Source organism: Pongo abelii, chromosome 12 (genome assembly GCF_028885655.2).
Source record: "Pongo abelii isolate AG06213 chromosome 12, NHGRI_mPonAbe1-v2.0_pri, whole genome shotgun sequence".
Taxonomy (NCBI): Eukaryota; Metazoa; Chordata; class Mammalia; order Primates; family Hominidae; genus Pongo; species Pongo abelii.
Window position 1 is genome coordinate 126,070,746 of NC_071997.2, and position 24,620 is coordinate 126,095,365.

A 24,620-nucleotide genomic window follows, 5' to 3' on the forward strand; every position below is an offset into this window, starting at 1 on the left:
CTAAATGTACATAACTATTCAGTAGTAAAACCGGGATTAAAATCTTTCTGATTTTGCAGCCAGTGTTTTTGTTTTAATTAGAAAGTTATAAACATGGCGGCAGAAGAGAGTCTGGCCAGGCCTCCCGCCTCATGACTGAGTATGAATCAGTTCTACACCACTGCCTTTAAAAACTGAAGCAGAAATATTTTCTCTAACTAAACAATGATAGCCCTGTTATCATAACATAGTAATGTTATAAATAATGGTAGCTGCTGTGGGTAAAGATACTATGTTAAGCAATTTACTTGTATTAATTCAATTAAACTTCAGTGAACATTTGCAAGGAAGGTACGGTTTCAGTCTTCATTTTGCAGAACAGGAAACTGAGACACAGAGAGGAGAAGAGATTTGACCAATTCACTTGGCTAGGAAGTGGTCAGGCAGAGTTGTGAGTGCAGACGATCCACCTCGACACCCCTATTTTAACCACCGTGCTATAAGGATTCCATAAAGAAATAGGCACTAGTCACTCTGTATACACTTGAAGGCTAGCTAGCATGGAAAGGATATGTAGGTTTCTGGCAAAATATTAGAAGAGTCCCATGCATATATTAAGGACTCTGGCTTGTATGAAAATTATTCAGGGCACAGACTTGGGGGAAATTTGCCACTGAACAAATTACCTAAATTCTTTGAGCTTCAGTTGCCTTCTCTGCAAAACAGGGATGACAATAGTCTTCCCTCCTAAGGTTACTTTGAGAATTAAATGAGAAAAATCATGCAAAATGCTAATGCTTGGCAGAAAACAGGTATTCAACAAGTGCTAGCTATTAAACATTATTATTCATTTATTATTTATTAAAATGCATGAACGTCTTCTGTGGGCAAAGCTAGTTACAGTGAGATAAATGACATGGGAAGCTTGCTTCAAGCTATTTATACTATGGTAGGAAAAGAACATTAATGCAAATAGCTGTGTGAAAAAGTAGACCAACTCTTTGTGTTTTGCCTGTCCCCAGGGTAGAAATGTCCTACCAGAGGATGGAGAATCCTGGCTGCCATGTGGTTGATGCCAGCCCCTCCAGAGAAAAGGTCCTGCAGACGGTATTAAGCCTAATCCAAAATAGTTTTAATGAACCGTAGTTATTCTGGCCAGGTGCCATGTCTAACTAGATTAGATGTTGTTTGAAACATCTACATCCACCATTTGTTATGCAGTGTTCCCAAATTTCTGTTGTACAAGCATGTTGTGTGGCAGAAAACTGGAGATCAGGCATCTTAATTTTACTTCAGCCATCGTACCCTCTTCTGACTGATGGACCCGTCATCACAAAGGACCCTCTCATCATGTTCCAGTGAGAGGCCAGTGATTGCTTTCTTCCTGGCATAGTAAATATTTTCTTGGAACATGTGTTTCACTTAATCACTACCAAATATCTGGAAGACCTGTCTTCCTCAGACAGCACCAGGTGTACAGAAGCAGCAGAGAAGATCTTCCAGATCAGCAGGGAGCCCCCAGCGCCTCTCCATCTCCTACACTGGCATGCTGATGAGATCGTGACGTGCCCACATTGGCGTCTTCCACATCTGGTTGCACTCGTCATGATGGGCTCGCTGCATCTCCCTCAGTCCCAAATTCTAGAGCCAAGTGTTCCTGCAGAGGCTGTCTATGTGTCCTGGCTGTCCAAGGACACTCCCGCAGAGCCATTTTTGGGTAAGGAACACTTACAAAGAAGGCATTGATCTTGTGTCTGAGGCTCAGAGCTCTTTTGATAGGCTTCTGAGTCATATATAAAGACATTTAAGCCAAGACGCTCCAACTGCAAATATACCAACCTTCTCTGAATTGTATTTTGCTTATTTATATTCGTTTTCTTTTTTTCTAAAGTATGGCTCTGAATAGAATGCACATTTTCCATTGAACTGGATGCATTTCATTTAGCCAATCCAGTAATTTATTTATATTGATCTATACATAATATGTTTCCTCAGCATAGGAGCTATGATTCATTAATTAAAAGTGGAGTCAAAACGCTAAATGCAATGTTTGTTGTGTATTTTCATTACACAAACTTAATTTGTCTTGTTCAATAAGTACAGTGGATCTTGGAGTGGGATTTCTTGGTAAATTATCTTGCACTTGAATGTCTCGTGATTACATATGAAATCGCTTTGAGATATCTTTAGACAGAAAAAAGTAGCTGAGTGAAGGGGAAATTATAGAGCTATGTGACTTTAGGGAGTAGGTTGAACCAGGTGATTACCTAAAATTCCTTCCAGTTCAAAGGCAGATAAATCTGTAAATTATTTTATCCTATCTACCATTTCTTAATAATACATTACCCCCAAAATAATTCAATTTAAGGCTTTATCAGGTTTGCATATAGAATCTTAAATTCTAATAGAGTTTCATGTTAATGTCATAGGATTTTTAAAAGAGCTATAGGCAATTTCTATATAATATATCTATGTATATTAAAATGTAATGGATTTCATTTGAAAGTATTTTAAAGCTGATAAATAGCATTAGGGTTCTTTGCAATGTGGTATCTAGCTCTATTATTGGTTTTATTTACTTTAAACATTTTGAAAAGCTTATACTGGCAGCCTAGAAAAACAAACAATTAATGTATCTTTATGTCCCTTGCACATGAATAAACTTTGCTGTGGTTTACTAATCTATGCTGTCATCCTGGGTACGTATTGATTTGTCTGAAAAGTGCTTTCTCAGTTCCCCTTTTAATATTGTGATGTAAAGGAGGGAAATTTTGGTGAAGGAAGTTGAAAGGTGTGAGCTGGCAGGCTAAGTGGAATTTGTAGTCAGAGTGCTTTCAGAGAAAGGAGAGGGCTATTGTTTTATTTTAAATATCATTTCCTCATTACAAATATTAAAGATATTTTGTAATGCATTCTTTGTATACCTGGACCTTTTATATACTGATAGGTATATATGACTTACGAGTATTTGGTAAAATAGCACCTCCTACCCTAAAACTGATGGCAAGTAATCCTTTGCTTGGCTCTGCTCATCGCAAGACGAGCTTTGTTTTTGTTCCTGTGATAGACCATTAGTTACCCCAAAATTTATTCTTTCTTTCTTCCATGGTAATGTAATATTTAGCTTGGTACATGGGTGCCAATAATTCCTAGTGCATTTCCAAGCCTCCCTTAACAGCTAGAGGTGGGCGACTGGCTAGTTTCTTGCCAATAGTATGTGAGCAGAAGGAATACCTGAAATGTCAAGGGGATATTATCACTTACCCCTTTAACTCTTCATATCGGCTGTATTCAGAGGTGATAGTGAGCCGTCTAAGGACCAAGAGATGAGGATGACACTAAAAGGAATTAACTTGCCTTAGGTAAATAGCAAGGGAAGGGTCCCCAGAGAGCCCTCGGCCCACCGGTCAGTGCCTCACCCCACATAATGTGAAAAGCAGCCTGGGGAAAATATCAAGCTGCAGGCACTGATAAGGAAACTAGCATAGGTTGTTGTGCCTGGAGACATGCCTACGGCTTTACAGATAGGAGAGCCTCTGGCCCATTCGGATAAAAGCTTGCACAAACCTCTGGCTCACTCAGATGAGGGAACAAGTCCTGGCATAAAAACGACTTTGTCCTTTGTATAGTCAGCAGGCTCCCAGGAAAAAGCTTTTTCTCTTTTTGTGTGTGTGGGCACAGTGGGCTCCAGTGAGTTCCAGTGGGCACTTTCCTTGCCAGTTTTTGGACTGTGAGTCTAGCCTCTGTGAATCATAACTTCAGCCCCTGATTGGTCCCAGGCAAAGGTCGTAGGCCAGGCTTTCTGATTGGTCCTGGGCCAGGGTGCCTGGCCAAGCTGAGTCACGCCTTCTCCAAGACAGCCGGTAGACTAAGCACATTCATTCCCCTTTCCAGCGCATGAAACCCCCACAACTGGCCTCATAGTGGGCACCCCATTAGAGCCCCCGTCTCTGCTGGCAGAGAGCTTTCTTTTTTTTGCTTATTAAACTTTCACTCCAACTTCACCGTTGTGTCCACACTCCTTAATCTTCTTGGAATTAGGACAAAGAACTCTGGATATTATCAGACAATGGGAGACTGTTACATCTCAGTGCATTGGTAAGACTACAACACATTTTGATGCATTGGCCAGGAAGAAGGGAATTCATCAGAAGGATGATTAAGAGTTGACCTTTAACTTTCACCCTTTATTTGCATTTCTGAGGCTTCTTGTCTGTTCCAGTCTAGTTTCCTTTCACAGAGGGCCTAGCCGTCATGTGGGATTGGAAGGTCCCAGGGCAACTGAAGGTTTCTCGCTGGGGCTACCCCTCAGTGTTATCTGAAGGCCCTTGGACTAACTCCAGTCCCCTACAGCCCATCAGGGAGTCAGCACAAAGACTTGCAATCTTTTCCTATTGCATTTTCCTTCTTTCTTCTTGTGGCTATCATGTCTCCAACCTCTTCTTTCTATGCAATGTTGTGGGTGTTTTTGTAACCTAGGGATATAACCTTGCCAAGCAGAGTTAGTTGGTGTCTTAGTAATCAAGACTGTAATTCAAAGAGTTGTTGTTTTTGTGATTTCCTGGAAATAGGGAATTCAAGACTTCAGTCTAAATTTTCACCTAGTAAGGGCCTTTCTATCCCTCAATAATAGACATTCATGACACCATATGGGAGGATCTTTCACCCCGAGGGAATATCCTTGTCTCCTTTTGGGTTGTTTTTTTCTCCATATAATAGTTCAGCATTGTCCAGTTAATTTAAACAGTTCTTTTTTGAGAGAAGTTAATTTTCTTGTGGGGGCTTGCTATGGGGGCAACCTATCAAACCCCAAATCTGTCTTTCTAACTTTTCCCTGAAAAGAATTTGGAGTCAGAGTTTTTACCTAACATTTCTAACCCTACAATGCCTCCTAGTAGAAAGGAATTTTTCTCCCTGGGGAGCCTTATCATCCCTCTGCCCCAAACTTCTTGTTTCCCAATTCTTTTCCCTTTTATGTTCCTCTATCAGTGATCAGACCCCATGTCCTATTTATAGACCAAAAAAAAAAAAAAAATCTCCACTTTCAACAGCTGGGAGGTAGCCATCCTGATAAGACAAATCTTAGCTTCAATACTGTCCCCATCAAAGGAATAGCAGCCATTCAATTCTTACGCTTATTTGAGGCACCTGTTCTGCATTCAACTACAATGGGATTTTTTAAACGAGGAATTTTATGTTTGGAAGTTAATCAGTCCCATTCTGTGGAATTCTGATTTTTCACTGGGGCCATAGCAAGGGAAGCCACAGATGGTATTAGGACATTCCCTGCATTAAAGAGTCTTGCCCAAAGCCAACTACTACATAATCTCTCTTAGGCCTCTTGGGGTACCTTGGGAGCCTTTTGGGCTGAGTGGGTCTAGGAATCCAGCAGGGTGGAAAGCTAGAGCCTTATGCAGATGAGCATGACTAGTCCTGCCCTACTGGCTCCTCTGGATCCATGGGTGAAGGATACGCTTGCATCCATGGGGCGGCACCCTATGATGGCTGCGGGGACCCAGAGGAGAGACGGAAGGAGAAGAGGAATTCCTTCTCTCTCTTTCCCTCTACCCTGGGTAACGCAGAAAGGAGGAAGGGGACTGAGGGATGCCTTGTCTCCCATCTCTTATTAGATGGGTAACAAACCATCTGCAGTCTGTAATCCCCTCGAGTGCATTCTGAATCACTGGAACTCCTTTGACCCTGAGGCTCTGATGATAAAACAGCCCATATTCTATTCTACAAGGACATGGCCTTTTTACCATCTTGGGGATGAAAAACCTGGCTTTCTGAGGGAACTCTTTTTTTATATACTATTCAACAACTAGATATTTTCTGTAGGCAGGAGGGTAAATGGTCCAAAGTTTACTATATACAAGCTTTCTTTGCCCTGCAAGACAACCCAAATCTTTGTAAGCATTGTACAGTTGACCCCACACTCTTGGCAGCCATGTCAGACAAGCCTACAAAGGATACTTCCCCAAAATCAGAGAGTCAAACCCTTTGGGGAATCCTCAAATGCAACTTCTGGGTGCCTTACCTGCCTCACTTATTCAGGGCTCCCAATAACCAAATCATTAGTTCCTCTGGTTATGCCACTTAAGAAATTCCCAACTTTGGACAGGTTCTCTGATGACCCTGATAGATGTATAGAGTCTTTCTAAAATTTAATGTAAGTGTTTTATCTTACATGGAGAGATGCTATGCTACTTTTAAGCTAAACCCTAACTGTTTCAGAAAAGCACCAGGTGTACAGGAAGCAGAAACATTCAGAGATGAACAATATATCTCCTATAGCCAGTCTAAAAGTCTGGAAGGGAAGAAATCTAAAAGAAGGGAGGGCAAAAGAGAAAAAGAAGGTGAACAAGTAGCAGAATATTACCAATAGGGAGGGAGGCAGTATTCCTTGAAAATCCCAATTGGAATGCCAGTGATCCTATAGATGAGTTGAATAGAAAACACTTTTGGATGTGCATACTGGAAGGCTTGAGAAGGACCAGTACCAAACCTCTTAATTATTGTAAGTTGTCCATGATAGATCAAAAACCAGATGAAAATTTCTCAGCCTTTATAGAAAGACTGAGAGAGGCATTAGTGAAACATATCTCCCTATCTCCTGATGCAGTTGACGGAAAGCTAATCTTAAAAGACAAGTTTATTACCCCGGCAGCCCCTGATATCAAAAGGAGTTGCAGAAACTGGCCATAGGTCCAGATAGTACTCTAGAGAACCTCTTGAAAGTGGCTACTTTGGTCTTTTACAATAGAGTCCAGGAGGAAGCCCAGGAGAAGAAGAGGAAATATGAGAAAAAACAGAGGATCTACTGGTCACATTAGGGGCCTATAAAATCCACAATCCCCTAGGTGCATTTGCTAATCACTACCACTGTGGCAAACTGGGGCACTTAAAAGGGGTTGCCCAGACAGCAAGAAGAAGCCACCTCAACCCTGTTCACCCTGTGGTGAAGACAACTGGAAGTCAAACTGTCCCTGGAGACACAGGTCGCTAGGTCCCGAGCCAGTCTCCCAGATGGTCCAGCAGGACTGAGGGGTCCTGGGGCTCAATTTCTTGGCTTCAGCAACTCGAACTGCCATTACTATCCAGGATCCCTGGGCGATTCTGGATGTAGAAAGGAGAAAGGTAGACTTCCTTCTAGACACCAGAGCCAGCCTCTCTGTTCTCCTCTATAGTCCTGGCCTTCTCTCCTCCCATAGCACAACCATGGTGAGCATCTAAGGAAAGTCTTTAACCCAATATTTTTCATAGCCCCTCAGTTGTAGTGGGGGGAATTGCTATTTACTCATGCCTTTTTAATCATGCCTGAGCTATTTACTCATGCCTTTTTAATCATGTCTTTTACTAGAGATATTCTAGCCCCTATGGAGCCACTATCCTTATGGTTCCAGGACAGACTCTTTGTCTCTCCTTAGTAGAAATCAGTATTAGCCCAGAGGTGTGGGCAAGTCACAGGAAAATTGGCCAGGCTGCAACTGCTATCCTGGTCCAGATTCACCTTAAGGATCCCACCTCCTGCTCTAACTAGAAGCAGTACCCCCTAATGCAGTACCCCCTCAAGGACTCTAAGCCATCATTAATAATTTAAAAGCACAGGACCTTCATGGAACTTGTAACAACCCTTGTAACACCCCACTATTAGGGGTACAGAAACCCAGTGGGGAATGGATACTAGTTCAGGACCTCCATCTCATTAATGAAGATGTAATTCCAATCCATCCAGTGGTTCGTAATCCTAATACTTTGCTAACTCAAATGCCTGAGGGAACTAAATGGTTCACAGTGTGGGACCTAAAGGAAGTCTTTTTCTGCATGCTATTGCACCCGACTCCCAATACTTGTTTGCTTTAGAGGATCCCTCCAATCAGGCTACCAAGTTGACTTGGACAGTACTGCCTCAGGGGTTCAGAGACAGCCCCCACTTGTTTGGGCAAGCATTATCAAAAGACCTCTCTGAATTCTCTCATTCTCAGATTAAAGTCTTACAATATGTAGATGACATTCCCCTCTGTGTCCCAACTGAGGGACTTTCTCAAAAATGCACTGAGGCTCTTCTTAATTTTCTAGCAGGTAGTCGATATAAAATTTCCAAATCTAAAGTTCAGCTCTGTCAAACTTCGGTAAGGTACCTAGGTCTAGTCTTATCAGAAGGAACCAGCACATTAGATGAGAAGAGGATTCAGCCTATTTCCTCCTTTCCCCTTCCCAAAACCCTCAAACAGCTAAGAGGATTTTAGGGTTTCTTGCAGATTGTGGATACCTGGGTACAGTGAAATAGTTCACCCTTTATATCACCTTATAAAAGAAACTCAAGTAGCTAAAACTCACTCCCTGATCTGGGAACCTAAGGCTCAGAAGGCCTTTAATCAGCTAAAGCAAGCTTTACTTAAAGCGTCAACCCTCAGTCTTTCCATAGGGAGGGCATTTAATCTGCACATCTCAGAAAGGAAGGGGATAGCTTTGGGAGTCTTAACTCAGGCCTGAGGCCCAGCCCAGCAGCCATCCAGTAACCTCAGCAAGGAACTTGACTTGGTAGCTAAAGGATGGCCAGCTTGCCTCTGAACAGTTGCAGTGGTGGTTTTGCTGGTGCCAGAAGTGACTAAGTTGACCATGAGGAATGACCTGACTGTTTACACCCCCTATAATGTAGAGGGACTGTTATCCTCTAAAGGAAGTCTCTGGCTAACAGATAATCGCCTCCTCAAATATTAACTTTTGCTGCTGGAGGGATCTGCAGTTCAATTAAAGGCCTGTCCTTTCCTGAACTCAGCCACTTTCCTTCCAGATGAAATTGGAGAACCTGAACATGATTGTCAAAAAATAGTGATGCAAACCTATGCAGCCAGAGAGGACGTCCAGGAAACTCCTCTAGAAAACTGAGACTGGGCTCTCTTTACAGGTAAAGCTCTATTATAGAACAAGGAACCTGTAGGGCAGGGTATGCAATAGTCACCCTGGATGACATTATTAAAAGCACACCTCTCTCACCAGGTACAGTGCTCAATTAGCTGAATTAATTGCTGTCATGAGGGTGTTTGAACTAAGCAAAGCTAAGGCAGTTAACATATATATGGATTCTAAGTATGCTTTCCTGGTTCTTCATGCTCATGCCGCTATTTGGAAAGAAAGACACTCCCTGACTACTAATGGGTCTTTCATTAAATACCATTAGGAAATAGATTGTTGTCCTCAGTTTTCCTTCTGCAGGAAGTGGCAATAGTACATTGCAAAGGACACCAGAAGGGGATGGATGAAATAGCTGAAGGAAATAGGCTAGCAGACCAAACAGCTAAGTCAGCAGTAAGAAGACCCCAAAGTCCCAGCACACTTGAAGCCTGTCTAATTTGGGAGGACTCCATAAGGGAAATAAAGCCTCAGTATTCTCCTGCAGAGATAGAATGGGCCACCTCTCGAGGATACACTTTTCAGCCCTCAGGATGGTTACAATCAGAGGATGGCAAATGTTATTTGTCAGTCTCCAGTCAGTGGAAAGTTCTTAAGATCCTTCACCAAACTTTTCACTTGGGAAAGAATAAAACTCATCAACTAGCCCAGAGGTTGTTCTCAGGTAAATATGTACCAAAAACAGTCAAACAAATTGTTAATGCTTATAAGATCTGCCTCAAAAACAATCCCCTCAACAAATGGCGTCTCCCCATCCCCAGCAACACAAAGAATGGGAAATTGCCCAGGGGAGGACTGGCAAATGGATTTTACCCATTTTCCAAAGATAAGGGGAATTCAGCACCTCCTGGTATGGGTGGATACCTTCACTACCTGGGTAGAGGCATTTCTATGTCAAACAGAAAGTCCTCTAAGGTGATAAAAGCACTAGTCAATGAAATAATTCCTCGTTTTGGACTCCCTAAATACCTCCAAAGTGACAATGGCCCCTCATTTAAGGCAGCTGTTACCCAGGGGGTCTCAAAAGCACTGAGCATACAATACCATCTTCATTGTGCTTGAAGACCACGGTCTTCAGGAAAGGTGGAGAAAACAAATAATATCATTAAGAGACACCTCAGGAAGTGGTCTCAAGAAACTCACCTCCTCTAAACTGCTTATCTTCCTATAGCCTTAGTGCAGGTGAGGAGCACCCCTTCAAATTTGGGGTTGAAGAGGTGTTCCTTCGCCATTTTGAAATGGTATATGGATGGCCTTTCCTTACCAATGATTTTGTATTACATCAGAGAACTTCTGAATTGGTTAAACATGTAACCTCCCTGGCCCAGTTCTAGCAGGAATTAAAACAGCTATCAGAATTCCAACCCCAAGAACTAGGGCCACCTCTGTTCAACCAAGGAGACTTGGTACTGGTGAAGGCTTTTTCCTCTTTTTTCCCCTCTCTAGGTCCCAGCTGGGAGGAACCTTATACCGTCCTTCTCTCCACCTGCTCAGCGGTGAAGTTTGTGGGACTGGAATCTTGGATTCATCACACTCGAGTCAAGGCCTGGAATGACCCCTTACATCCCAGAAGAACATCCCAGATATCAGTGTGAAAAATTCGGGGATTTCAAACTGAAAATACGAAAGATAAGTAAATGAGGGAGAACTCTCTGTTCAGTTCAATCCCACACTTACCTTACCAGATACTAAAGTCATTTCTACCTTTCCTCTTGAGATTTGCTGTTAGATATTAGAACTTCTCTTTGTCACATACTTACAGGGAGATTTTGATTATCCATGGGATTCCATTCATAACCTCATAAACCACCCCCATGAAGAAATTATATATCTCGGTAAGATTTAAAGTGGAACTTTATTACTTCACACATATGGGAATTGTTGTACTCACCTTACTCTTTGCAGTAGGACTATATACTGTGGCACCTTCTAAGTGGAATATTGGGAAAAGAGTCTCAATTGCCATAATCTTTTGCTTAGTTATTATTCATATAGCAGGGATAGTAGTCACAGATAAGAGATAAACATGAAGATTTTGTTACTATCAAGTTTACTAGCATTCACTGTTAGATGTAGCAATGCCTCACATTCTTTAGCCCCTGCAATATCAGATATTACCGATCTGTACAACAAGACTGATTACTGGGTTTGCCCTGAACAATTTACTCAGTTTAATAATACCAATGGACTCTTTGATGACTCAGAACTCACTATCTTAGGGTTTCCCTCTGATGGCTTTACCTTAAATCATTAAGGGCCTAATAGGTATAAAGGGAACATGGTATGGGAGCATTTTTAACTCCACCCAGAAAGACACACCCCCTGAGGCTAAAACTCACACCCTTAGACTAGGTGAAGTTGATAGAATGATAGCCAATGCCCGTCTCTGCTTTAAGAGTAAAGGAAAAGGACCATACTTGGGAAACCTTAAATATTGCAACAGTATGCTTGTAACTGCTGAGAGCACAGAGATCTGGAGACTAAGAAGGAACAAGGGTGACACCAAACATTGGGAGAGACTGTGGAAAAATTTTAACAATCTAGCCAACCCTCCCAGGTGGAGTTCCTAATGGGAATGTCTACCCCAGGCAGAAATGCCACCCCTCGCCAACCTTATTATCAGGTGATAAATAACACATGGTCCTTCCCAAACATGCCCATACATGGAATCCTGGGCCCTTATATGATATTTGATAATGACAGTGATCTGCAAATCTGTGGATGAACAGGGGATGTCTGGACCAATAGCCCCTGTGAGGAGGGTTGTCTAAGATACTGGCTGGAACATATTGTGTCTCTGATCTTTTGAAACTATATTTGCCAAAAAGATTCTTCCCTCCCAGCATGTAAAGTTCCAAACAATACTGTGGATGACTATACTAAGTATGGATATCCTTATTCTAAAGATGCTTGAATTAGATGTAGGGAAGGCAACCTTATAAGGCCTGGACTAAACTTAGCTGGAACCCTCATAAATCACAACATAGAACCATCCCTTCAGGGAACAGGGCTTTACTTTCTCTGTGGCTCCAGGCTATGCTTAATCCTCCCCAGGCACTGGAGAGAAACATGCACTATAGTGGCAATGGTCCCCAATTTGTTATTTTTAAACCCCACTGATAGGGTAGCATCCTTGGGTGACATCCCCAATTTGGGCTCTTTTACAGAAAGTGCATTCCCTCACACATACCAAAACAGGAGATCACTTATCTCTATGCCATCGTATGGAGATTAAACTGAGAGAGAGAGAACTGGCAAGAATATGCACATGGCAATCCTATATTAGAAAAACCAGGAATAAAATATGCAATAGCCAGAGGCCTATTTTGGCTTGGCGGTGTTCCCCTTCTTGAAAGATCAGTGCTTAATATTTCTATCATGACGTAACAAGGGTGAAAGGTAACTGTAGGAGCCATAAAAGCCCAACAGCAGTCCATAAATTCTCTGGCCTCAGTGGTCAGGCAAAATAGACAAACTCTTGATGTCCTTACAGCTGAAGTAGGGGGCGCTTGTGCATTTGTAAATGAAACATGCTGTTTCTGTATCAACACTTCCAGTCAGGTAGAGGAGAATTTACCAGTGCTTAAAGATTCAATTAGAATCATTGACAAATTAGGTGAAAATGCAAACTCAGTTTGCTACAATCCCTTTTTAATGGATTCTAGTCTTTGTTTTGGACCCAGTTAGCTCCTCTACTAGGACCTCTTTTTCCTGTATGCCTTATGATAATGTTTGGACCTTGCATACTCAATGCTATAACCAGAGAGATGGAGAAAAAGATGAATGGTACTCCCATGTGGAGTGCGACCACAGCCCTGGGCCCTGCCTCCTTGTACATGTGATGAGCACATTTCTACCTGGTTTAAGCCATTCTTGATTTGGGTTTCTGATCCACACAGAGTTGAATGTATATTCTTTTACTTTTTGCACCAAAAACCTAGGACACCTTCACTAACATATGGGACTAAAATGTTGTTGTTTGAGACAGAGTCTCATTGTCACCCAGGCTGGAGTGGAGTAGCCTGATCTCAGCTCACTGCAACCTCTACCTCCCAGGCTCAAGCAAGTCTTGTGCCTCAGCCTCCCAATTAGCTGGGATTACAGGCATGCGCCACCATGCCCAGATAATTTTTATGTTTTCTGTAGAGATGGAGTTTCACCATATTGCCCAGGCTGGTCTTGAACTCCTTGGCTCAAACAATCCTTCCACCTCAGCCTCCCAAAGTGCTGGGATTACAGGTGTGAGCCATTGTGCCCAGCCAGTACTAAAACTATTTAAAAGGAACCCATGAGGGTGGGTGTAGTGGCTCATGTCTGTAATCCCAGCACTTTGGGGGGCTGAGGTGGGTGGATCACTTGAGGTCAGGAGTTCGACTTGTAGTCCCAACTACTCGGGAGGCTGAGGAAGGAGAATTGCTTGAACCCAGGAGGTGGAGGTTGCAGTGAGCCGAGATGGTGCCACTGCACTCCAGCGTGGGCAACAGGGCAAGATTCCATCTCAAATAAAATAAAAAATAAAAAGAACCCATGAGATATCAAATACTATGCATATTGAAGAAAATACTGAAATCAATTATATGCAATTATTGATTGATTGCTTAGAGCTTAACAGACTAGATCCTGTGGAGTTTTCTTTCTATCTGCCGGATGGGGGTGCCTCGAGAGAAGGAACCATGACACTTTCCTATGTAAAAGTTGTCATACCCCGAAAGTGGCAGGTACAAAGATGACAGTCAATTCATGTTTCTTCTTTAATTCTCAAAGTTATAGTCTAGACATAAGTTGCACTAGAGGATTGGAATATATAATAAAGTATGAATTATGTGATATGAACAATTAATCAATTTAAAATATTTTTGAAGCCAGGAGACATGCCCAATGCTTTTTGATGTCTCCCACAGCCAATATGGAGTTTGAATGTCTTAGCTCAGTGGTTCCCAACTCTGGTTATACATTAGAATCACCTGTGCAAGTTTTACAACAAGGGATGCCATGACCCTGCTACAGATCCATTAAGTCAGACTGTTCAGGAATGGTGTGTGTGTGTGTGTGTGTGTGTGTATGTGTGTGTTTTCCATTTGATCCGATGAACCGTTGGGATCAGGCACTGATCTGCTTACGCAAGTTGAAGGCACGTGGCCAGCTACTAACTCACCATTTTCCAAAGCATGAAGTTAAATCACAGTCTGTGAGGCAGACATGGAAAATAGCCAACCACTCCTTTGTGGAAAGGGCTGGGCCAGCTGAGCCCAGCACCACAATGTCAGTGCAATTCTGTGATTATCTCTTGTTCAATGTGCATTTTAAGGTATATATTATATGGGAGAGAGGTATTTGCAAATTTAAGGAGTCAAGAATATGTCAGGATTTAGTCCTCATAAATTTCATGTATTTAGAGGGTGACATAATGCTGTTTGTCCCACAGTATCTACTTACTACTTATTCTTGGTGACAGAATTTTAGCTGGATGCATGACTTCCTAGATTATGACTACATTTCTTGGACTGTCTTGCAACCATATGTGCCACTGAAGTATGGTCTAGCCAATGGGGTGTGAGCAGATAAATATGTACCTCTTCAGGACTGTTTTTGCTCTCACAGAGGGTTGTGCTCATATCCCATAGTCCTTTTCTGCCTTTCTGCTCATTGGAAGATAATAAGAATTGAAGAAGTCACTTTGACTGTGAGAGGGAAGTTATAGGTTGAGATGGTAGAGTCAGCTCACCTGCCCTTGCTGCTTACCTTGAACTGTTACAGGAAAGGAACATTCATCTCTATCTTGTTCAAGGCATGGTGATTTGGCAGTCTCTCTCTCTCCCTCTCAGAGAAAATAATGTTATATCTTAACATATACTTAATATGCTCATTTATGGTGAGTTTATATAACTGATCTCGTACTTTCTAACTTTATTATTCTCAAATATAAAAGTAAATATATAACAAAGGACTATTGGGTATGGCATAGGCAGTTGTGACATGAGTTAATATTGATATAAGCACACATTAGAAAAAAATTTATAGGGAAGGGAATGGAGCTTGGCTTTGAGAAATGGGCAGACATCCTTCAAATTTATTTTTGTTATATACAACTTTGTAAGTGACAGTTTAAATTATCTTAGAAAACAGACCAGGTCTTCAGAAGGCTCTGAAATATATGTCTTTCTTTTTCTGATGGGATCCCAAATGGAGTTTCTTGATTCTTGCCAATGTTAAGTCAGTATTCATTTTCACCACTGAATTTTGAGATATAGAATGCATTAATCACTTGTACAGAAGCAGAAAAGATATGAACAAACTCAGATTGAAAAGTTGACTTCATGGCAATTTGTTCTCTGAGTCATATTTTTCCCTTCTTTTATCTGGGTTCAAATATGTCATTATATAATTTAGAAACAGATGTAACTCCTCAGCTACAGTGTCTTCTGCTCAATGCCATGTTGTTTCTGCACCTGGTATGACTAAGTAAGCTCTTGTCATAGCTGTACTTCCTGTGGAAAACAACTGTCAACTCTGGAGAAAAAAAAATGTTCTGCAGGCAATATAAAGAAGAGAGGAAGATTTTAGAGTGGACTGGAAACTTGGAAGAAAGGAATGTCTTCGGTTTTTATTCTAATGATAGGCCCATGTCAGCTCCACCTTGGTGACTAAACCCTGATAGAAAAGACTTAAGGGTCTTTCTGTTATGAAATGAGACCACTGGGAAATGAAGGACAATCTTGCAAAAAAGATAGCCAAAAGGGGGAAACCCTAAATTTTGAGTATATACTCTGCCCAAATATCTGGCTAATTCACAAGTCATAGATGTGCAGGATAGATTTCAGCAAAAGTTAAAATATTTGTATGAGATTTGAGCTGACATCCAAAAGAAGATGTGCAGTTCTTGTCAAATGAAGCTAATTGCCCTCTAGAACTCAATTCTTTTTAGAGGACTATAACAGAATCCAGAGTCTCCACAATGTAATATACACAATATCCAATATACAATCCAATATTATGCAACATACAAGGAACCAAGAAAATATAAAACATTATCAAGAGAAAGAAATTGATCAATTGAGAATAACCCCAAGGTGACCCTGTTGTTGGAGTTAGCAGATAAGAAATTTAAAGCAGCTATTATAATTATGCTCAAGGATGTAAAGGATATGCGTGTCATAAATGAAAAGATAGGAAAGCTCGTGGAGAAGTAGAAACTCTAAAAAAGTATCAAATGGAAATTATAGAACTGAAAATTACAACAGCTGAAATTAAAAGCCATCACTGGATGGCTTTAGTGGTGTAATAGAATTGACAAAGGGAAGAGTCCATATACTTGGGGATAGATTAGTGGAAATTATCTGCTCCAAAATATAAACAAAGCATTGGAGATTTGTGATACAATATGAAAAGACCTAACATACGTGTAACTGGAATTCTAGAATGAAAAGAGAATGAGAATGAAATGTTTTTTAAATGTGAAGGAACCATATTTCCCCTTTTATGGGTAAATGTTTTCACAAAATGTTTCTCCGATATAGTGAAACATGAATTTACAGATTTAAAACATCTCAGTGAACCCCCATCATTGTAAATCCAGAGAAAACCATGCCTAGGCATATCATAGTTGTATTGGACAGTGACCTTCTAAAACTGATGTCCTTTCTGGAACTTCAGAATGTGACGTTATTTGGAAATATGGTTGCTGCAGATGTAATCAAGTTAAGATGACATCATATTGGATTAGAGTGAACCTTAATCCAATATGACTAGTGTCTTCATAAGAAGAAGAGGAGACAGAGACATGAAACACAATGTCATGTGATGATAGAGGTAGAGATTGGACTGATGCAGCCGAAAGCCAAGAACACCAAAATATGATCATCACTACCAAAAGATGGAAGAGGTAAGGAAGGATTCTATTCAGAGTCTCAGAAGGAGGACACCTTGATTTTGGACTTCTAGTTTTCGGAACTGTGAAAAAATAAATCTCTGTTGTTTAAAGCGGCCCAGTTTTGAGGGTTCTGTCACAGCATAACTAGAAAATTAATGCACTCATCTAAACACTTAAACCAAAGATAAAATCTTGAAAGTAGATGAAGAAAAAATACATTGTAAATATTTATATGAAAACAAAGATGTAAGTTATTACTGACTTTATATTAGAAACTATGGGCAAGAGAGTGCAACAAGATCTTTAAAGTACTGAAAGAAAAATATGCCAACATAGAATTCTATGTACAGTAAAAATGTGCGAAATAAGGTGAAGTAATGACTTTTTTTTAAAAAAAAAGGTAAGAAAATTAATCACAAATAATGCTACATTAAAATGTATGATGTGGCACATTATCAACATGACAATTAATGTGATTCATCAAAATGTTTTAGATTTTGAGCCCCACTCTGAATTACTCAAACAGTTGAATGTTTGTTATGGACTGAATGTTTGTGTCCCCCCACCTCCAAATTCTTATGTTGAATCCCTATCCCCTAGAGTGGCTGCATTTGGAGATGGACCTCTAAGGAAGTAATTAAGATTAGTGAGGTCACAAGGGTTGGGTTCTGATCCAATAGGATTTGTGTCTTTATGAGATCAGACACAAGAGTGTTCTCTCCCTTGCATGCGTGCACTCTCTCTCTTCCCCTCCCTGCCCTTGCCTCCTTGCGCCTGCATAAAGAAGAGGCTATATGGGCACATAGTGAGATGGTGGCCTCCCATGAGCCAAGAAAAGAGGGCTTAAAATGAATCCTACGTGGCTGGCACCTTGATCTTGGACTTCCTAGCATCCAGAAATGTGAGAAATAAATTCTTTCTCTTTCTCTTTCTCTTTCTCTTTCTCTTTTTCTCTTTCCCTTTCCCTTTCTCTTTCTCTTTCTCTTCCTCTTTCTTTTTCTCTTCCTCTTTCTCTTTCCCTTTCCCTTCCCTGTTTTCCTTTCTCCTTTCCTTTCCTTCTTTTCTCTTTCTTCCTTTCTCTTTCTTTCTCCCTCCCTCTCTCTCTTTCTTTCTCTCTCTTTTTCTTTTCTTTCTTCTTATTGGGATGGTTCTCTATTTCCCAGGCTGAAATAGCTCACTGCAGCCTCAAACTCCTGGGCTTAAGCAATCCTCCCGCCTCAGGATCCTGAGTTGCTGGGATGGCAGTTGTGAGCCACCATGCCCAGCTTGTGAGAAATTTCTGTTTAAGCCACTAGGCTGTGGTATTTTCTTATGGCAGCCTGAGCAGATTACTGCAATGTCCTTTAAGTTAAAATAAATTTTCCCTAAGCACAGCAAGCATTTCTATTAGTAAGTAGGAGGCTCAGTCAGTCTTCACGTATGCAAAAGTATTAATAGAATAGGCTTGGGAATGAAAGTGCCTGGTGTTCTATCTCAAACAGTCTACCCACTCAGGGAAACAGCTGTGAAGCAGACACAGCACTTCTCCATTGTCTTCCTTCCTCAGTGGTACATGCCTGGTTTTGTTTATTTTTTTCTTAGACTAGACTAATCTCCTTTTGTGCTGATCCTTCTCTCTGTAAAATCTCTTTTCTAGGAGCAATTATATAGTATCTTAAAAGTGTTTGGACGCTTGGATCATTTTGGAACATACACCAAGAAAATAATCAGTGGTACACTTAAAAAGGTTTTATTATAACTATTATCTTTAAATAATCAGAATATATTTATGTATGTGTATAATGTGTTTATTTATAATACACACTGGTTAAATACATTGAGATAAATCCTTCTAATATAATGCTAAGCAGAATGCTGAGCACCTAAGAAGATGTAAATTATCAAAAATACATTTTTTCTCAGTGATAATCTGTGACTTTTTTAACATCTTAAAAATTTTCCCTATTTTCTACAACAGCATGGAAAATTAGAAATGCCATCTTTAGCAGCTTTATCGAGGTATGAATGGCTTGCAGAAAAGTACACACATTTAAAATGTACAAGTTAATTAATTTTGACATATGTATAATCTCATGAAACCATCACTACAGTAAAGACAGTGAACTGTAATGTCACCTCTAGAAATGTCCTTGGGTCTTTTTGCAATCCCACCCTTCTGCCCTCCCTGACCTTTTTATTCCCAGGCAAACACAGGTCTGACTGTACAGAAAATTATTTTTTATTTTCTAGAATTTTAGATAAATGGAATCATACAATTTGTGCCATTTTTATTAGACTTTCTTCAATTAGCAGCAAAATGATTTTGAGATTCATACATGTTGGTTTGTGGATCAATAATTTATTCCATCCTCTATATTTCTTTTTTAATTTTGTTGAGTAGTATTTCATCTTCTGGACATGTTATCCTTAACCTGGGTTGGTCCCAGATTTTAACGGTTGCAAATAAACTGCTTTGGGCACCGTGTGCAACACTTTCTGTTGTTTTTCATGTGTTTGTGTAAATCTCTATTTCTGTCTAATAGTTTTTCTTCTTTTGAATGACTTTCTTTAACATTTCTTACAGTGAGTCTGCTGGTGGGTGATGAATTCTTTCAGCTCTTGTATATGTAAAAATGTCTATATTTTACCTTAGTTTTTGAGAGAGATTTTCCCTTCGTGTAGCATTCTAGGTTGCAGAGTTTGTTTGTTTATTTCTTTTAGTACTTTAACAATGTTGCTCCAATGTCTTCCCACTTGCATTATCTCTGACGGGAAATCTGCTGTCCCCTTCTGGTTGTTCCTCTGTATGTAACCTGTATCATTTCTGGGCTGCTTTTTTTCTTTACCTGTAGTTTGAATCATTTGATTATGGTGTGCTTTGGTGTACAGTTATTCATGTGCTTGAAGTTTGTTGATCGTGTTTGATCTGTGGATTTATAGTTTACATTAAATTTTGAAAAAGAAAAAAGCTCAAATAGTTTTTCTGTCACTTCTCTCTTTTCTCCCTGGGGATTCTAATTACATATGTATTAGATTGACTGAAGCTGCCCCACAACTCACCAATTGTCTTTTATTTATTTTTTTGCATTCTTTTTTGCCCTGTGTTTTTTTCTGGGTAGTTTCTATTGCTGTGTGTTCAAGTTCACTAATCTTTTGTAGTGCTCAATTGCAATGGATCAACCTAATGGACTATAAAGTTGTATAGTCTGGCTAGTAAGAACAGACACTAGGCAGTGTCTGACCCTGATCCTGGGTTCTAGTTCCTCTAATCTTTTTGGATGTTTCTTCACCTGGCCTTAGGTAGCATTTCTCACTCTCACGGTTCAATGCTCAAGGAAGACTCTCTATAGAACTCAAACATGCTCTCTGTGCATCTCTAGCTCCAACTGCCTTGGTCTCCTGGGACTCCCAGCTCTATCCCTCTACTCAGGGAGTCTGTTGGATTCTTCCTGTTTATTCTTTCAGTCTGCAAACTCCCAGAAGTCAGTGTGCTCAGGCACTTGTAGGGCTCACCTCATTTCTCTCTCGTCACAGGGACATTTTCAATTGTTACTACTGTTTCATAACCTTGTCTGATTATTTGGTTTCTTCATGTTGGGGGATAAAGCTTTCTATTACTCCATCTTGGCAAGACGCAGAAGTCCCTAGTGTGGTATTTTAAACAAGCAAAACCACCTTATCTTTCCCTCATAGGTCACTTTTTATATCTTTATTTTGTAAGATTTCTTTAACTTTGTGTTTAAATCTTCTACTAAGATTTTCATTTCTGCTATCAAGTTTCTAAATTCCAAAGCCCCTCCTTTCCCCCCTTTTCTTCTTTCCTTTCTGTCTTCCTTTTCTTTCTTCTTCTCTCCCTTCCTCCCTTCTTTACTCTTTCTTTTCTTCCCTCCTCCATTTACTCCTCCTCTGCATTCTCTCCCTGCCTTTCTTCTTTTCCTCCTTCCTTTTTTTCATCTTTCTTTTCTCATTATTTAAGCTTCTTTTAAAATATTTTTTTCTTGGTTGCAATCAATATCTGTACGTATTTTTCTGCCACTATTAATTATTGCTTCACTTACAGTGATTCCTGCAAACTTTCAGTCTTCTCTAAGGTGGGGCTTTGTTTATTTATTTTATTTGCATCTTCCAGGTGACATGGTTTTCTGGTGCCTTGGCCACTATTCACGATGCATGGGAAGACTAAACACTTTGTGCATAGCATTCTGTCTCATCTAGTGAAGTCTTCGTCTGGATTATTGAAGCAGACACCTCCAACCTCTTAATCTGTGTATGTAACCTAATCACTCTTTTTTTTTTTTTGAGACAGAATCTCACTCTGTCATCCAGGCTGGAGTGCCGTAGCATAATCTCGGCTCACTGCAACCTCTGCCTCCCAGGTTCAAGCCATTCTCCTGCCTCAGCCTCCCGAGTAGCTGAGATTACAGGCATGTGCCACCATGCCCGGCTAATTTTTTGTGTATTTTCAGTAGAGATGGGGTTTCACCATGTTGGTCAGGCTGGTCTCAAACTCCCGACCTTGTGATCCACCCGCCTCGGCCTCCCAAAGTGCTGGGATTACAGGTGTGAGCCACCGCACCTAGCCGAATGTTTGATATTTTTAAGAACCTTTTAGGTGTGGTTTTGCTTTTTCACTCTTTTCATGCTTTAAAGCACACATCTTGTTACAACTCTTCCATGGAAAATCTCTGTCTTCCAGGGCTAAGCAAGGCTGTCCTTGGTGTGGCTCACAGACTGAATTCAGCCAGCATGGTGCTATTTGATTTTACTTACAACAAACAAACAACTGTACAGATTATTAGACAATGGAATGTGAATACCTTTGGAGTCACAATTTCTCCAATTCGCTGTGTCTCTCTGTTGCTCTACAACTGTAAGGAGAGAAAAATAATAAGAAGAGCCTCCCTCAATAGAGAGGCAGACATACACACCTGGTGATCATCACTGTGGTCCTACCCACCCTGGCACAGGTGGGTCAGACAAACCTGGTCTGATTCTGATTTACTTTGCCTGAGGGAGTCAACAAAGGTTTCAGAGAGAGGGAATCAGAAAACCCTCATGTAAAACAGATATAATACATGTTAGACCGAATTACAATGGAGTAAACATTTCTTTCTTATTGATGTTGTTAGTGCTGTGTTTCTTGTCCTATTCAGTGACGTGCTTTGACCTAGTAATTTTGTACATGGACTGATTTTCAGATGCATGTGGGCATAAATTAAATACCAAGCATCTAATGTGGACTTGTGTATTTCTTTTTTTTTTTTAGACTGAATATTGCTCTGTCGCCAGGCTGGAGTGCAGTGGTGCGATATCAGCTCACTGCAACCTCCGCCTCTCGGGTTCAAGCAATTATCCTGCCTCAGCCTTTTGAGTAGCTGGGACTACAGGCACACGATACCATGCCAGGCTAATTTTTGTATTTTTAGTAGAGACAGGATTATCACTATGTTGGCCAGGATGGTTTTGATCTCTTGACTTCGTGATCCGCCCTCCTCGGCCTCCCAAAGTGCTGGGATTACAGGTGTGAGCCACCGCACCTGGCCTGGACTTGTCTATTTCATTTGGAGACCTTCAATTGATCTAAATCTACTTTGCAGCTTTTCATCGTTAATTTTGAATTTATTTAAACAAGTAAAATATTTAAGACATTTGTGTGGAAAACCTGTAACAAATTGCATTTGGTTCAATCCCTGATTATGTTTTAGATATGCCAACTCTTTTTCTCTTTTTTTTTAAAAATTTGATAAATACTGAAACCAATTCAATTTATATCAAATACATTACATTTCCACTAGAGGGAGGAAAAGCGCTAATTTTGAACCTTTATGAGGGAACTGTGCTTTTGCCGAGATAATCACTTCCCTCATTACACACAAACTGTGCCTGGAAAAACAACAGTAGTTCCTTTCATTTTTATTTAAATGTCTTCTCTAATGGGAAAACAAAGGACAAAACAGGGAACATTTCTAGGTCAAAGTAGCAAATCTTTAAAAGTGGCTAATTTCTTGCTTCAAGAATTCTAAATACAGCCCCAGGGTCAGAAAAATATTCAAAGGAAAACCTTAGTGATCATGGAACGCAATCTCTTTCTTTAATAGTTGTGAAAAATGAGGCCCACAAAGAGGTCTGCCCTGCCTAGGGTCATATAATTTGTTAGTAGCAGATGCACGCGACAATAGAAGTTCTGCAGTTCTTTTTCTGGTGCTCTTTATAATGCAGTATGGTCTCAGCATATCTGATATAGTAAATGATATGTATATACACACACATTTTTTTAGGCACATATATATGGATGCATATATTTTCTTCCATGTGAGGTAATGATTTGAAATTTGGCTTTAAGAGACATTCTGGGGATTCTATGTGTCCTTGTTTATTTGCTCTTAAAACCTCCCTACCCCCTCGTCATTGTAGAACTCTGGATGCACTGCTTATGTTGGATACAGCTAATGGGTCCTGCAAGGCCGAGGCTCTTGTAATTATTGAGCAATCGCCAAAATACTGTGGTTTAGAAAACACATCATAAACTTTTCTGTGGAGTCTCCAAAATTTTTATTAACATGCATGACATTAATGGTTGTGCTTATTTTGCCATAATTAAGGGTGTGTCCCATTTCTCTCAAATAAGAAGGCATCCAAGGGAGCTATCAAATTTCACTTTTGGCTGAACCTGGTCTGTAAGCTTCTCCAAACCTAATGCATTTATGCTCATCTTTGAGATTGAAAACATTATTTTCTGTGTTTTAATTGAAGAAAAAGAAAATCCAAACACTCAAGTTCTCCATTCTGAAGCTGTAATTAAGAAAATATCCATCAATAAATGTGTAATTATTTTAAGCCGTAATTTTTTTTCAATATGTCCTGTTGTAATAACTAACGATTGAAGAGTTTTCCTCATGCCTCCAAATATCCTCACTAGTATCTCTAGACTATTTCTACCTGAAGACAGCTTGCATTAAAAATTAGGGTTAGAGTTAGGGAATTTGGAGATACATTTATAAGGTGAACTTTGGGCAGAACTGTGGTCATTTTATTAATTTTAAAAATTATTAATTCTTCCTCTTCTATGTGCATACCTGAAAAGTAATGAATGAAGGAACTTCTGGCTGCAAGCAGTTGTAGGTACCACTTCTAACTGAGTTTGTGACCTCTGACAAGTTATTCATCTCTGGACTTCAGTTTTTTATTTGCAAAATAAGAAGGTCAGACATGAGGAGGACCAAGAGCCCCTTTCTAGTGGGCCATGACTTTAATTGGCCATGACAAGTGGAAGTCACTTATAGTCTTAAATGCCTTATAATTTTTAACAGGATCGTAACACAAGATATGCTGTTTTATGCCATTCTGTTACTATTCTAATAACTTGGGAAAGCATGGTATTGGTATATAATGTGTTCCATAATGCATTGGTTCCCTCAAAACCTTCAAGTAAATCAGTCTTTTGTAAAAAGACTTCACTTTATGTTTCCTAGGGAAATCGAAGTGACTTCTATGATGACTAAGGAATGACCATTTCTGTCACTCCCTTAGTCCAGCTCCCTTCATCTCCCATGAGAACCAGAGTCATTTCCTCCCTGATCTTCCTGCTGACACAATGCTCTACCGCCCCCTACAGTCTATTCTTTGAGCAGCACCCAATACCATCCCTACTAAACTTAATTAAAATCAACTCACCCACCTGTTCATCATGCTTAGTGCTTCATTCAGGCCTTGGTTCAGGTCTCTATTCAGCATTGCTCTTACAAGGGGCCTTCTTCACTACTCAGTCTCAAATAATGCCTTGCATCGTTCTCCTCCCCTTGGCTCTACCTCCTTACTATTAATACCTACCTCTGTCTATGTCTATGTCCATGGCCATGTCTATGTCTGTATCACA

General features: G+C 40.3%; 1 protein-coding gene across 8 annotated transcripts in view; it reads left to right on the forward strand.

Annotated features, from left to right (window-relative positions):
• CMPK2 (cytidine/uridine monophosphate kinase 2) overlaps positions 1–21,978 on the forward strand; it is a 37,594-nt gene extending 15,616 nt beyond the window's left edge. Inside the window, exons 5-8 of one of the 8 annotated variants that reach the window (XR_010136148.1) lie at positions 1,002–1,086; positions 10,342–18,763; positions 20,874–21,011; positions 21,441–21,978. Coding sequence is in view for 4 of the 8 variants with exons in the window: in XM_054546146.1 (XP_054402121.1) it covers positions 1,002–1,086; positions 8,777–8,815 (124 nt within the window). In the remaining 4 variants the exon portion in view is untranslated. 8 annotated transcript variants of the gene reach the window in all.
• The last annotated feature ends 2,642 nt before the right edge of the window (positions 21,979–24,620 follow it).